This window comes from Heteronotia binoei, chromosome 21, assembly GCF_032191835.1.
Source record: "Heteronotia binoei isolate CCM8104 ecotype False Entrance Well chromosome 21, APGP_CSIRO_Hbin_v1, whole genome shotgun sequence".
In the NCBI taxonomy this organism is placed as follows: Eukaryota; Metazoa; Chordata; class Lepidosauria; order Squamata; family Gekkonidae; genus Heteronotia; species Heteronotia binoei.
The window spans coordinates 191,298,433-191,313,349 of record NC_083243.1 but is presented as its reverse complement, the minus strand read 5'-3'; the positions used below and the strand labels follow the sequence as shown (position 1 = coordinate 191,313,349).

Genomic DNA, 14,917 nt, shown 5'->3' with positions numbered 1-14,917 from the left:
TATATGATAGCTGTTTTTCATTAACTGTTTTAGCCGTTAACTTTATCACTTCAGGTGGCACTATCCACAAAGGTCTCCTCTCATCACCATATTTCTTATACTTTATCCACACATTTAGTAGACTACTTCTTATATAATGGTGATAATCCATTATATAAGAAGTAGTCTATTATCCATTATATAAGAATAATCCATTATATAAGAAGTAGTCATTAATAATCCATCTTCTTTTTTTCCGTAATACAAGTATGCATGCCAGCCGAATTTTTTTCCATGGCCTTCCAACACTAAAAGTTTTTTATTTAACAGCGTTATCCATTCTTTCATCCATACTAAACAAATTGCTTCATGATACAGTTTCAAATCTGGTAATTGGAATCCACCTCTCTCTCTTGCATCTGTCAAGACTTTCATTTTAATTCTTGGTTTCTTCCCGGCCCACACAAATTCCGAAATTTTCCTTCGCCATTTATCAAACTGTTTAGCATCTTTCACAATAGGGATGGTTTGAAACAAATACATAATCCTTGGTAAAATATTCATTTTTATTGCAGCTATTCTGCCCAACAATGACAAGTTGAGCTTGTTCCACTTTAGCATATCTTCTTCTATTTTACGCCATAGTTTTTCATAATTGTTCCTGAACAAATCAATATTTTTCATTGTTATCTCTACCCCTAGGTATTTAACCTTAGAGGCAACTTCACAACCCGTTAGTCTTTGTAATTAATCCCAATATTAAATTAAATTAATTTTGTGTGGGATATAAATCCCAATATTAAATTAAATTAATATTAAATGTGTGCTATAGCAATTATATAAAACCTGTTATCTATAAGTAGTAATAGTTATAGTGCTGTAACACAATATTGACATACAAATACTCCCCAAAATTGGGCTCCCTGCGTGTACCCATTTTGCTATATGCGGATGACACAGTATTCCTTTCTTGCACAAGGGTTGGGCTCAGACGACTATTGAACAGATGCCTTAGCTTTTTTTTCGAGAAAATAAACTGCATCTGAACTATGAAAAATCTAAGATACTGGTTTTTGCTTAATCTTGTAAAACTCAAAAATGGCTAGATAAGAAAAGTTAGGTTTAAATAGCTAGGTCTCCACTTTAGCTACAACATGGCTTGGTCATGTCACTGAAACTCTATAATTAACTTAGCAGCCATTAGTACATCAGCCATTTCTCAGTTTTTCTTCAATGGAGGCAACCAGTTTATCCCAGCAGCTTTAACAATCTATAAGGCCAAAGTAATCCCGCAGTTACTGTATCCCAACATGGATTAGCGCCTTTGAGTCCGATATTGAAAGAGTTCAGTCCAAATTTGTTAGGAAAATAATGGGTCTACCACGCTGTGTCCCATTAGCCACTCTTTGTCTAGCATCAGGCCTCAATATGTTAGAAACAAGAGCATGGCTTATAGCACTATTCCACTGACTGTGGGAGCTATCTATACCAAATGCTGTCTGAATCCTCCTCGTCCAAATGGATTGCTTGCATAGAGAAGAAAATATCCACCTTAGGTTTATCTATGGACTCTCTCTACATGCTCCCTTTTACAAATGCATATTATCTAATTAAATGTAGACTCTTAGATATAGAATTTCAAAAACTAATTAGTGCTGCAAATACATCTTGCTCCCCTTTGTATTTTGGAATTTCCCCAATTATTGGTCATCTGCCTTCTTATCTATCAACTCTCCATGTTCCACAATTGCGCAGAGCATTTACCAGACGTAATACTATTCCATCAGCAGTTACGTATGGAAAATATAAAAAAATCCCACTCTCACTAAAAGTTTATACATGCAACTTAAAACAGATTGATTCATTGTCCCATATTCTTCTTTACTGCTCCCAATATAATACTATATGCCTTAGGTTTCTAGACCCAATTCTGCTCAATAAGACAAGTTCCTAAGATGCTGCAAAGGTATGTCATCTTCTGAATGATTTGTCATCTGCAATAACTGAAAAGGTTGCTTTATTCTTGAGTATGGTAATCAAGGATCAGTTGTCTAATGTATAGCTGTATATGACTGGTTTATTTTGTTATTTCTGTATCTCTTTTATGCCTTATTCATAATCTGATATATGCCAATAAAGGCTTGTGTTTGTTTGTTTTTGACATACAAATAGTATCTCTCTAGCTGGCTTGCATCTTCCTCTCCCCATTCCTTTCGAGGTGATCAGGAAATAAACTGCCCCCACCTTTCTTATTAAATCTTAAAGATAGCGGCTACACATAAAAACTGTGTCATAAGAGGTGATTTTAACTACCCACACATTGATTCGATCAATATGTGTTTAAGTCGGGAGAAAGATATTGAGTTTCTAGATGCTCTCAATGACGGTGCTATGGAGCAGATGGTCAAAGAACCTACCAGGGTTCTTCGAGAGGGATGATTGCATTAAAAAGTAAGAAAGTGCATTTTAACCAGAAAATCATGATGTGGAAATCTTTCAGAAAGAAGAGCCTCCTGAACTAGATTCCTCTCTGTGGATAGTTGGATATGGACTTTGTAAGAAAATCTGATATGTGATATTTGAAGGCTAAGTGAGATTCTTTTTTTTCCCCCTTCGGCTATAATAAGTTGTCTTGTTTAAAACAATATGGCTATAAAAGCTAAAGGACTAGAAAGTTTTTGAAAAGAATTTTATGTAAAAATAGTTAATCTAGATCAATTTTTAAGAAGACAGACAGCATAATTATTTGATAAATTGGTGAACTTGTCTTTAACAGATAATGATATTAGCTTTTTATGTTTGTTATCGATATGGGTAATCCTATAAGTTAATCTATAATTGTTAAGAAGGTAGACATAATTATTTTGTAAATTAATAGATCTTCTAATATGTTTGTTTGAAGAAATTGTCTGTAATAAGATAGATAAATTATTGTGCTCTATTTCTAGCCTGTTAAGGATAAAGATATTGGTCTCAGACTGTATTGAGAGAGAAAGTGCATATTAGTTATAAATCAGGAGATAAATTTCTTTTTAGCAAGAAGGGTTTCTTGAAATGTCTTTATCTTTGTGGGTAGTTGAGTATAGAACTCTCAATAAGAACAGGCATGTGATTTTTATTTTTGGGTTATAATAAGTTGTTTTTTCTATTCCAATAGGGTTATAAGAGTTGGATTAATTGTTCAAAAGGCAGACAGCACAGTTATTATGTAAACTGGCAGATTTGTTTTTAGTATGCCTCCCAGGAGAAACTGTTTATATTGAGATAGACAAATACTATGTTGTATTTTTCTTTTAGCTTCTTAAGGATAAAGATATTAATTTTTTGTGTTTATGTTAATGAGGATATTGTTAAACTAACAAACTAGTCTGTGTTTTCAACATGGTTAAGCCAAATCAGCCAGTTCCATGTTGAGATTGCTCTGACTTGTTTATACTTATTTGTGTTGAAGAAGAATTGTTTAGACATGTATTGCAAATAATAGTTTAGTAAAAATGTTTTATAATGAAAGATAAAGATAGTAAAGTATATGGAGAACTCTATACTTGCAGGTAGAAAGAATTGGATATTTTTTTGGAGGTAGAATTATAACTGATATATTTGTACTTTTCTTTTTTTCTGCTTTTCCCATTCTGTATATGCCCTTCCGCCCTTTTATGTATCTATGCTTATGCTTCTTTTTGTAGTTAAAAACAATAAAAATTATAAAATCCGATGTACTCTGCATATAAATTAAATATGCAGGGTGATAATATACATCCTTGTTGAACTCCTTTTCCTATTCTAAACCAATTGAACCTACTTGGCATTATTTCCTATTCTAAACCAGTTGTTCCATATCCCGTTCTGACTGTTGCTTCTTGACCCTTATACAGGTTTCTCAGGAGACATGTGAGGTGGTCTGGTATTCCCATCTCTTTAAGGACTTGCCACAGTTTGTTGTGATCCACACAATCAAAGGCTTTAGCATAGTCAATGAAACAGAAATAGATGTTTTTCTGATACTCCCATGCTTTCTCCATAATCCATTGAATGTTGGCAATTTTTCTCTGTAGTTTCTCTACCTCTCCAAAACCTAGCTTGAACTTCTGGTAGTTCCCGATCTACATACTGCTGAAGCCTGGCTTGTAGGATCTTTAACATGACCTTGCTGGCATGTGAAATGAGTGCAATGGTGCGATAGATTGAACATTCTTTGGCATTACCCTTCTTTGGGATTGGAATATAAACTGATCTTTTCCAATCCTGTGGCCACTGTTGCATTTTCCAAATTTGTTGACATAATGTGTGCATCACTTTAACAGCATCATCTTTTAGGACTTTGAATAGCTCAGCTGGGATACCGTCATCTCCGCTCGCTTTGTTGTTAGTAATGCTTTCTAAGGCCCATTTGACTTCACACTCCAGGATGTCTGGCTCGAGGTCAGTGATTTCATTGTCATGGTTGTCAAGTACATTGAGATCCTTCTTGTATAATTCTTCTGTGTATTCTTGCCACCTCTTCCTGATCTCTTCTGCTTCTGTTAGGTCCCCACTTTTTTTGTCCTTTATCATGGCCATCTTTGCACGAAACGTTCCCTTGATTTCTTCAATTTTCTTGAAGATATCTTTTGTCCTTCCCATTCTCTCATTTTCCTCTATTGCTTTGCATTGTTCCTTCAGGAAGACCTCCTTATCTCTCCTTGCTGTTCTCTTAAAATCTGCCTTCAGTTGGGTGAATTTTTCCTTTTCACCTTTGCATTTCGCTTTCCTTCTTTCCTCAGCTATTTGTAAAGCCTCATCAGACAGCCACTTTGCTTTCTTGCGTTTCTTTTTCTTTGGGATGGTGCTGATTGCTGCCTTCTGTATAATGTCATGAACCTCCGTCCATAGTTCTTCAGGCACTCTGTCTATCAGCTCTAGTTCCTTAAACCTATTCTTCACCTCCACTGTATATTCATAAGGGATGTGATCAAGGTCAAACCTGAATGGCTTCCCCAGTTTTCTTCAGTTTAAGCCTGAATTTTGCAATTAGTAGCTCATGATCTGAGCCACAGTCAGCTCCAGGTCAGCTGAAATGCCCTCTGCTGTGACCCTTGTGCTTCTTCTTCTTGTTTTGCTTTTAAAATTGCATTGCCAAATTGCACTGTTCCCCCACCTTTCCATTTTGGGCAGGCATCTTTTAAGGGTGGAGAGGAAGGTATGGGACCAACAATAGGTAGAACATAGAATTCTACAAACTCAAGGAACTCGTTTTGCAGAGAAATGTTAGTTTTAACACCACCACCCTCCTAATGTGGAGCTCCAGCTGAATATCTCTGCTACTTGGCATTACATTTTATGACACACATAGCCTGACCCAAGAAAGTCCCATTTATATCAGAGCTGGCTCTCATAACAAACGAGTTTGACACCCCTAGCTTAGAGGGAACATTGGTGGGCAGGACTAGCACCTTGTGTGGATTAAGCTTCAACCTGCTCTTTCTTATCCACTGGACTGCAAAAGACAGGCACTGGCCCAGGACAGGAACAGCTGCTTTGGACACCCGACTCTGAAACTGTTCTGGGGGTTTCCTAAGCTGTAGAAGTACCGTACCTCTCTGAAGACATGGAAGATGCAGTGGGAAAGAAGAGAAGTGGGAAATCTCTGTTTGATGAGCCCCATTCAATTCACAGTTCTTAAGATCCAAGTCTGTATCCCCCCGCCTCGAATGGAACAAAGATATCCTCTGGCAGTATTGACTGGCAACAAAATAGTTACCAACTTGTGCTGGATTTGTAAGGGCCCAACTACATAAGACACTTATAGATCTACACCTGGATCTTTCCAGCATTTTTTTTCATTAAAAATCAAAGATGCATGAGTCTACAATCTGGATCAGGACCACATGGGGAGAGATTTAACACTTAACTCACACATGGTCTCATCAGGTACCTCTCTCACAAACATGCCTGAACAATTGTTATCAGGCCTCAGTTGGGGACGGAGCTCCCTGGAGCGCTGCTCTAGAAGCTTTAATCAGGCCCCCAAGCAAATGGTATGAACCAAAATATGGACTTTACATCTTTTATAAACTCTGCCAATACTTAGAGTAGGAAACCTCCCAAATGTTTCACCTGTACTTCTGTGTTTAATATAAATAACAGTGTGGTGTTTAGAGGATAAGGATCCATGATCCACCATAACTGAATGAATTGGTTCCTACATGGACACATTGCTTGAGATCCGGGTGAGTCTTTCATACATTGTGTGATTGATGTAATTTTGTATACTGGGCATGGCCTACATCGTTCTCCTAGAGAACAAGAAGAATGCTTAGTGCTAATACAGCCCTATACTGGGTTGGAGCCCTGCCTCCTTTTTTAATTGACCAAGTATTTTTCTGTATCGGGGGAGGGGGGGTGTCTCTGTGCAGGCAATAGGGTTGCATGGTACTAAATGATTCACAAAGGTTTTTTATATTCCTTTTCGCTGTTATTGTATGCCTAATGTATCCCACCATTAGTCTATTGGGTTTGAAAAAGAGCTACTCGAAATGTGGCATTTCTTATCCGGATAATGCGTCCTATTTCCTATGGATTTTCAAGACTCTGCACAAGTCCACTCCCTTTCATGAGTGCACGTCAAGTTGGACATTAGCAACTGTGATATTATTGGAGTGAGACTATTGGAATTTTGGGACTGTATCTTATTTTCCTTCCTTCTTTCTTACATTGGATTATTGTAATATCATTTTGGTTCTAACCACAAACCAGACAGAGATTGGATTTTTGTACAGAATAAACTGTCATTAAGATACGAGTGACATCTAGTGGTCCTAGTCAGTGGGTTTTTTTCAGTTTTGCCTACATGCTGGCTTTCCCCTCTTTCTTGCACTTCTGGTGATGTTAGGGGTGTGTGGCATATGCAAATGAGCTGTGCTAATGAGCTCAGGCACCTCTTTTTCTACAAAATGACCTGATTATTATAATTGAAATGAAGCATAACTGGAAAAAGGTGTATTCTGCTGATTTTTTTCCAACGCTAATTAGTGTGTGAGAAGGAGCAGTTTGAGTTGGCTAAACTATACAGAGGAGAAAGGATTAATGCCCTCTACCCCAGTCGACCCTAATCTGAATAAGTGCCTCATTTAATTGTTATTTCTATTAAGAAACACTGAGATTAATATTTTTTCACTTTTGAAATTTCTCACTCACTTCCTTCCTTCATTCCTTGGTGCACCCACCACTGCATCTCCAAGATTACCTAAAGACTCATAACACTAGAGTGAACCCACTTGTAAAAAACCCCCCAAAATTTAAAAGATGGAAAACCTAAGCAATAGTGACGCTTGTAGACCAATGAAGGGGAGAGAACCACCCTCTTCAGTACTGCTACTGATTTCCTTAACCTCAACTTTCTCATTATCCTTTATACAATAAAAGCCCTGTGGTAGTGGCCAAATTTGGCTCTCACATTGGCTGTGGTGTGCACTCCATAAACCATTGGCCCGTCAACTGCCATTCAAGGTCTTTTGCACTCCATTGGCTGAGGACTGAGGCACTGTTTCACAGAGGAGAGAAAGAAAGCCTCCCTCGATTAGCTGACGAGGAGGAGGAGGGAAACTGCCACAGAAAGAAAGCCCTCAATTGGCATTGCTTTGCAGAGGAGATAAAGAAAACCTTCCCTCAATTGGCTGAGGGAGGGAGGAGGAGGGAAACAGTCACAGAAAGCCTTCCCCTCCTCATCTAAGGAACCAAACAGTCTTGGCAGCAGAACAATGACATTTTATTCTAGGTACAGATAGAAAGAGGGAAAGAAAGAAAGAGAATATAGAGTCCTGTGTTTGAGATTAGGCCACTGGGGAAGCTACCTTTGCTTTTCCCTCAGTGCCTGTTGAGCTTGGTTTAGTTAATAAAAGGGGGTGGGGGAGGCCCTTTCCAGGCCTATTTTGGCCTTTGAGGGAGAACTCACTGATGCTAGTCCTAACTAGGATTATCAGCTCCAGGGTTGGAAATTCCTGGAGATTTTTTGTTGGAGTCTATGGAAGCCAGACTTTGGGGAGGGGAGAGGCCTCAGCTGAATATAATGCCATAGAGTCCACCCTCCAAAGCAGTTATTTTCTCCAGGGGGGAGAGAGATCTGTTGTCTGGAGTTCAGTTGGGATACCAGGCAATCTTCAGGGTCCACCTGGAGGTTTCCTGCCTTAGGTTTGGCAGCATCCTCTGGGTGACTTGATGCCACCTGACTGGCATGACTTAACTAGGCCTGGCTGCTTGCTCCTGTTCAGCAGCAGTCCCCCTATGAGAGTCAGTGTGACATGGCAGTCAGCACTTCAGAGCATGGTCTGCCACCCCAGATTTCTACTGTGGAAGCTGATTGGGTGATTTTGGACCACACACATGCTTTCAGCCTAACCTACCTCACAGGGCTGTTGTGCAGATCAACTCCAGGTTGGGAAATTGCTGGAGATTTGAGGGGTCAAGCCTTAAAAGAATAGGGGAATCCCCATGTTAAGTGGTTCAGGATAAGTACTGCATTGATCATCCCCCTCCCCACAAAGTTCATTGTTTTTTCTACACTGAACTTGAGCATAGTCCTCAGGGCCCTAGGTAGACCACATGAGAGCCAGTTTGGTGTAGAGAATAAGTGTGTGGACTCTTGCCAGGGAGAACTGGGTTTGATTCCCCACTCCTCCGCTTACAGCTGCTGGAATGGCCTTGGGTCAGCTATAGCTTTGGCAGAGGTTGTCCTTGAAAGGACGGCTGCTGTGAGAGCCCTCTCCAGCCCCACCCACCTCACAGGGTGTCTGTTGTGGGGGAAGAAGATAAAGGAAATTTTGAGCCGCTCTGAGATTCGGAGTGGAGGGCAGGATATAAATCCAATATCATCATCACTTTGAGGCCATGTCTATGTGTCTCCATTAAGAGATCACATTCAAAACTGTCCTACTGATTGGCATCACCTCCACTAGGAGGGTATCAGAGCTCAGAGCTCTGTTGAGGAACAATTTTCATAATGACAGAGTAGTCCTCCATGCACATCTGGCTTTCATCTCAAAAGTAAACTCCAGCTTCCATAGGTCAGAGGACCTAGTTCTGCCTTCCTTTGTCCTAAGCACTCTTAGGAAAAGGAGAGGCACTGTTTGGCGTGAAGAGGGCTATGAGTTTTTATTTGGGCAGAACTACAACACTCTGGAAGACTGACTCTTGGTTTGTTTCTTCAGAAAGTCACCTATAGGACACAAGGTCTCCAGCTCCACCATTAATAGGTGGGTTAGGGGATGCATAACTCTTGCCTACAAGTCTGCAGGCCTAGATTGGCCTTCAGGAATACTTCAGAGGGATGGCAGCCTCAGAAACCTATAGAGCCTCTCCCTCCTTGGAGGGTCATCTGTAGGGCTGCCACGTGGAGGTAAAGGCTGCCTGTGGGAAAAGAGTTCTGCAGCATGCTGTCTCAGTCGAGGAACCTGTCTTTCCCTCCCAGGGACAAAACTGCTTTTTCTAAGTCCCAAGGGTCCATACTGACCCACCAAAAGACCACTGGAGAACAGAAGATTTGTCTCACCGTGATTCTTCCTTCTAGGTGGTCCGGGAGGTGGGGTAATCTACACCCACACAGTGGTAACTTGTAAGATGGTTCATTATGTATATATATGGTTTCACATGAGGCTTAGCACGTTAGGATTAGGTTTCTTTGTTGGCTCGACACATGGTGTGACAGAAAGGTCACAGTGGTGACAGGCATCATCCTGGGAGGGGAGTCTATTGTTTCAGGATGACACTGGAGATTTTGGGAGAAGCCCCTCCCTCTACAGGAATTGCAAAAAAGAAGTGGTGTCTTTGCCCACTTGGAGGAAGAGCTTCTTCCAAAGGCCCAGACTGCCCCACCTCTGGACCATAGAGAAGGAAGATTCACAGTGAGACAACTCTTCCACTCATATTCCCTGGGACCAGAAAATCAGCTCCGTATGAAACTACCTGAGCTTCAGGCAGCCATTTAATTAGGGTTTGTATAGTTGCAAGCTATAAAGTCAGTACTAAGCTGCTTGCTTATTGGAACACCAATCCTAAAATTGTGTTTTCAGGTCTCATGGTAATGGTATCCATATATTTTATTGTACTCTACGTTATGATTTTTTTGTTGTGAGAGGTGTGAAATGGAAATAATGCTAAATAAGGACAAAACGTTCATATATGATTTTTTAGATTTTTTTTTAATTCAAAAGAATATTCCAGGTTTTTGGTTCCCTCTAGTGGCTGAATAATGAAAAAAAAACCGTTCCTCATCAGGATCAGCATTGGTTTAAAGAGCCTGCCTGTCTGAAATGCAAAAAACCCAACATCATGCACCTTCAGATACCAAAATGAATTAAAGAGACCATCAGAAAGCAATTTGTACCTTAGTGATGGATATAGCCTTTAGATGTATGCATTTGAAAACAATATATAAACGTTCATTAGGTAGTATTAACTCCTGCTGCTTTGGAATGTATTTTCAATTTCAGGGTCAGTGGACTTTCTCCTTTCATGGGTGACAACGACAACGAAACCTTAGCCAATGTTACTTCCGCCACCTGGGATTTTGATGATGAAGCTTTTGATGAGATCTCAGATGATGCCAAAGACTTCATCAGTAACCTTCTAAAGAAAGACATGAAGTAAAGATACTTTTATATTCAGTGTTGCACATGGCTAGTTAGGAATGCATGACTCTTAGCCACCTAGTAGGGCGTTCCCTTATTCATAAGTGCCTCTCCATTTCCACAAGTATCTCATTATTATGGCAATTCTGTATTTGTATATACCTGCACCACATGGATGTTTCAGTTAATGCATACCACCATGGTGGAAGAGCTGCACTTCTGTGATTGACTTTTTCTTGGGCACTCAAAACTAGCAGTAATTCAAACAGTAAAATCTGTTCCATGTATATTTTTGGAAAAAGAAGGGCAGCATCACACTCATAATTAATGAAGTTGTGCCTCAAATTTTGCAGAATCATATGGGAAGCTGGTTCCTGACATATAAGAACATAAGAGAAGCCATGTTGGATCAGGCCAACGGCCCATCCAGTCCAACACTCTGTCACACAGTGGCAAAAATTTTTATATATACACACACACTGTGGCTAATAGCCACTGATGGACCTCTGCTCCATATTTTTATCTAACCCCCTCTTGAAGGTTAGCCATGCTTGTGGCCGCCACCACCTCTTGTGGCAGTGAATTCCACATGTTAATCACCCTTTGGGTGAAGAAGTACTTCCTTTTATCCGTTTTAACCTGGCTGCTCAGCAATTTCATCGAATGCCCACGAGTTCTTGTACTGTGAGAAAGGGAGAAAAGGACTTCTTTCTCTACTTTCTCCATGCCATGCATAATCTTGTAAACCTCTATTATGTCACCCCGCAGTCGACGTTTCTCCAAGCTAGTATGCAATCATGGTTTACCATAAAGCTACAGTAGCTTTAAGTTACTTATATAAATAATATAATCCATGTTCACTACCATGGAAGTTACCAAAAGAGTTGAGCTTGCCTGAAGGACTGTGTTGTGGGCAATTTAATGACATCTGCTGCTCTCGTAAAGAAGGAACATCTTGCTGGTCTGTCTAATTCAGTATGTTTTGTTTGCTAATTCATTAAGCAATTGGTGTTCCTATATATTAGGCCAAATTTTAAGTCATGTGCAAAGCATGTTTCATCATTTTTTGATTATTTTCACCTTACGATAGACAAGCAGATAGATATGCCGCCCATGGGAATTACTGATCCCAGGATGTAGTATAAATGTTTCAATTCCTAGGGGTAGCCGTAAGTTGATTCTACTTCTGTATGCCCTGTAGATAGCAGTTCCGGATAGAGGACAAAAAAAGACTGATAGAGAAGACTGATAGAGAACAAAAAAGACATTGGTCTTGCCTGTTAAATATTAGTTTGTTTTGCATTCCATCAAAGAAACTCAGATTCAAGGCTGAACAAGAGTTAGGGTTTGTAGAGTCTTTCGGGATCAAGTGCCGTGTTCTACTGGAGAAAGTTTTCCTTCCAGACGTTTCATTCACGGCTGCGAAGAACATCCTCAGTGGCGTTGCAGCCGGAGCAGGCGCTCTGACCTTCTTGGCTGCTGTGCATTGAGTGGGACTGTGCACTGCTCAATGCACAGCAGCCAAGAAGGTCTGAGCGCCTGCTCCGGCTGCAACGCCACTGAGGATGTTCTCCGCAGCTGAGAACAAAACGTCTGGAAGGAAAACTTTCTCCAGTAGAACACGGCACTTGATCCCGAAAGACTCTACAAACTCTAATGATGTTACCAGCCGTGAAAACCTGAAATCTTTGAACAAGAGTTATTCATGCATCCTGAGACAGGGTTTTTTCCTATACTTCTGAGCCAAGTTTTGATCAATAACAATAATATTTAATAAGAACATAAGAGAAGCCATGTTGGATCAGGCCAACGGCCCATCCAGTCCAACACTCTGTGTCACACAGTGGCAAAAAATTTTATATATATACACACACACTGTGGCTAATAGCCACTGATGGACCTGTGCTCCATATTTTTATCTAAACCCCTCTTGAAGGTGGCTATACTTGTGGCCGCCACCACCTCCTGTGGCAGTGAATTCCACATGTTAATCACCCTTTGGGTGAAGAAGTACTTCCTTTTATCCGTTTTAACCTGTCTGCTCAGCAATTTCATCGAATGCCCACGAGTTCTTGTATTGTGAGAAAGGGAGAAAAGTACTTCTTTCTCTACTTTCTCCATCCCATGCATTATCTTGTAAACCTCTATCATGTCACCCCGCAGTCGACGTTTCTCCAAGCTAAAGAGTCCCAAGTGTTTCAACCTTTCTTCATAGGGAAAGTGCTCCAGCCCTTTAATCATTCTAGTTGCCCTTCTCTGGACTTTCTCCAATGCTATAATATCCTTTTTGAGGTGCGGCGACCAGAACTGCACACAGTATTCCAATTTATATCCTCCCCTCCCCGCCGTAGCAGGCTCAGGGCAGCTCAGAGCATAAAAACTTCAACAATCACACTACATATAATGGATCATTAATGCGTATTATAAATCATACATTAAAATCATATATTACAAATCAAACATTAAAACCATTTAAATTGGTTTGGAGCTAAAATCTTGATGTTAGACATTTCACAGATCAGGCTCCAGCAGTCTGGGATAGGAAAGGTGAACAGCCAGACATTAATGTGAGTGGCAAAATAGATAGATGATAGATAGATAGATGATAGATAGATAGATAGATAGATAGATAGATAGATAGATAGATAGATAGATAGATAGATAGATAGATAGATAGTCATTGTTCTCAAAAAAGAAAATGAGAGGAACGAAATGAGGTGCTCTTCCACAAACATACCAACACATCAACACCCACAAAAGGACATCCCTGGCTAGTTCTGTTTTCTAGTGTTTTACTTCATGAACAATGGCTTTTTTAGTTTTTTTAGGCCCGGTACTGAAAGTAGCGGGGCCAGTTTGCAACAACGAATAGGCTCATTTTTCCTGTTGTGCCATTAGAGAAACTCTGTTCAGGAAACACTGCGGTCCTGACTGTTTTTTTCTAAACTCACAGGGACCGCTTGGATTGCACACGATGCCTTCAGCATCCTTGGCTACAAAAAGACACCAAACACATGGAAGCGAAACAGTTGTCCAAAGATAGGATGAAAAAGTATATGGCTAGAAGAAAATGGCAGGTAAGAACTTGCGCTTCAGATCCCCACTTCTGTCGCTCTAGTTCATGATTTGGGGATATTTTGAGAATCGAAGGCCCTTTGGTTGCAGGGAAGTTGCTGCAAATGGGGAAAGTAGACTCACCTGGGTCTAGCAAATGAGGATCTTGCACTGAGTCACCATGGTTAAATTTAGGGTTTTGAACATCTTTTCAAGGAGAGCCAGTTTGGTGTAGTGGTTAAGTGTGCGGACTCTTATCTGGGAGAACCGGGTTTGATTCCCCACTCCTCCACTTGCAACTGCTGGCATGGCCTTGGGTCAGCCATAGCTCTGGCAGAGGTTGTCCTTGAAAGGGCAGCTGCTGTGAGAGCCCTCTCCAGCCCCACCCACCTCACAGAGTGTCTGTTGTGGGGGAGGAAGGTAAAGGAGATTGTGAGCCGCTCTGAGATTCTTCGGAGTGGAGGGCGGGATATAAATCCAATATCTTCATCTACCTCACAGGGTGTCTGTTGTGGGGGAGGAAGGTAAAGGAGATTGTGAGCCGCTCTGAGACTCTTCGGAGTGGAGGGTGGGATATAAATCCAATATCTTCTTCTTCTTCTTCTTTTCTGAGACACCAAGAAGGGAGAGGAAAGGGTCAGTATTATGAGCAAATAATAACAGAAATGCAAGAAAACCTTTCCCACAGTGTTTTGCTGCTAGTCCTTACTTGGCTGTCCTTGGTTATTTTCATCATGCCTTTCGTTCTTGCCATTTCCAGCCAAAAATGTCTGTACTACACAGTAGTGTTACTTGCTTAGCGTGAAGGTTGTGGGAAAGCACTGTCAGGACATTACCCCTCCATTTACATTTCCCCCCATCTTCAGGAACATGTATCTACGATACCAGACACTGTGACGCTTGGCCTAGAATGCGTGTGTCATTTCTTAATTAGTCCACTTTTTAACAAACGAGGAAGTGAGAGAATGGATTCACTAGAGATTTTTGTGTCATACCGCAGAAAACAGGCAATGCTGTCCGTGCCATAGGAAGACTATCCTCTATGGCAATGATTTCTGGCCTAAGTGGAAGAAAATCCTCTTCAAGCTCACCAACCAGCCCTATTAATGCAGAAAAGATAGAAGCTGAAGGTATGTGAAATGTAATGTTGTCTAGAAATACAATGCATTAAATTCTCGGTACAGGTTGTCATGTAACTCCTCCTGAATGCACAGAGAGTTATCATGCCATACAAATCCTCTATATAACAACCAGGTCATGCAAGTCATCCTGCTGATATA

General features: G+C 40.6%; 1 protein-coding gene across 2 annotated transcripts in view; it reads left to right on the top strand.

The window, feature by feature from the left end:
* Positions 1-14,917, top strand: part of MYLK (myosin light chain kinase) — a 440,102-nt gene that overhangs the window by 415,514 nt on the left and 9,671 nt on the right. For both annotated transcript variants that reach the window (XM_060262723.1, XM_060262722.1), the window contains 3 exons: positions 10,446-10,598; positions 13,537-13,660; positions 14,638-14,767. In XM_060262723.1, the coding sequence (XP_060118706.1) occupies positions 10,446-10,598; positions 13,537-13,660; positions 14,638-14,767 (407 nt within the window). The remainder of the gene's footprint in view (positions 1-10,445; positions 10,599-13,536; positions 13,661-14,637; positions 14,768-14,917) is intronic.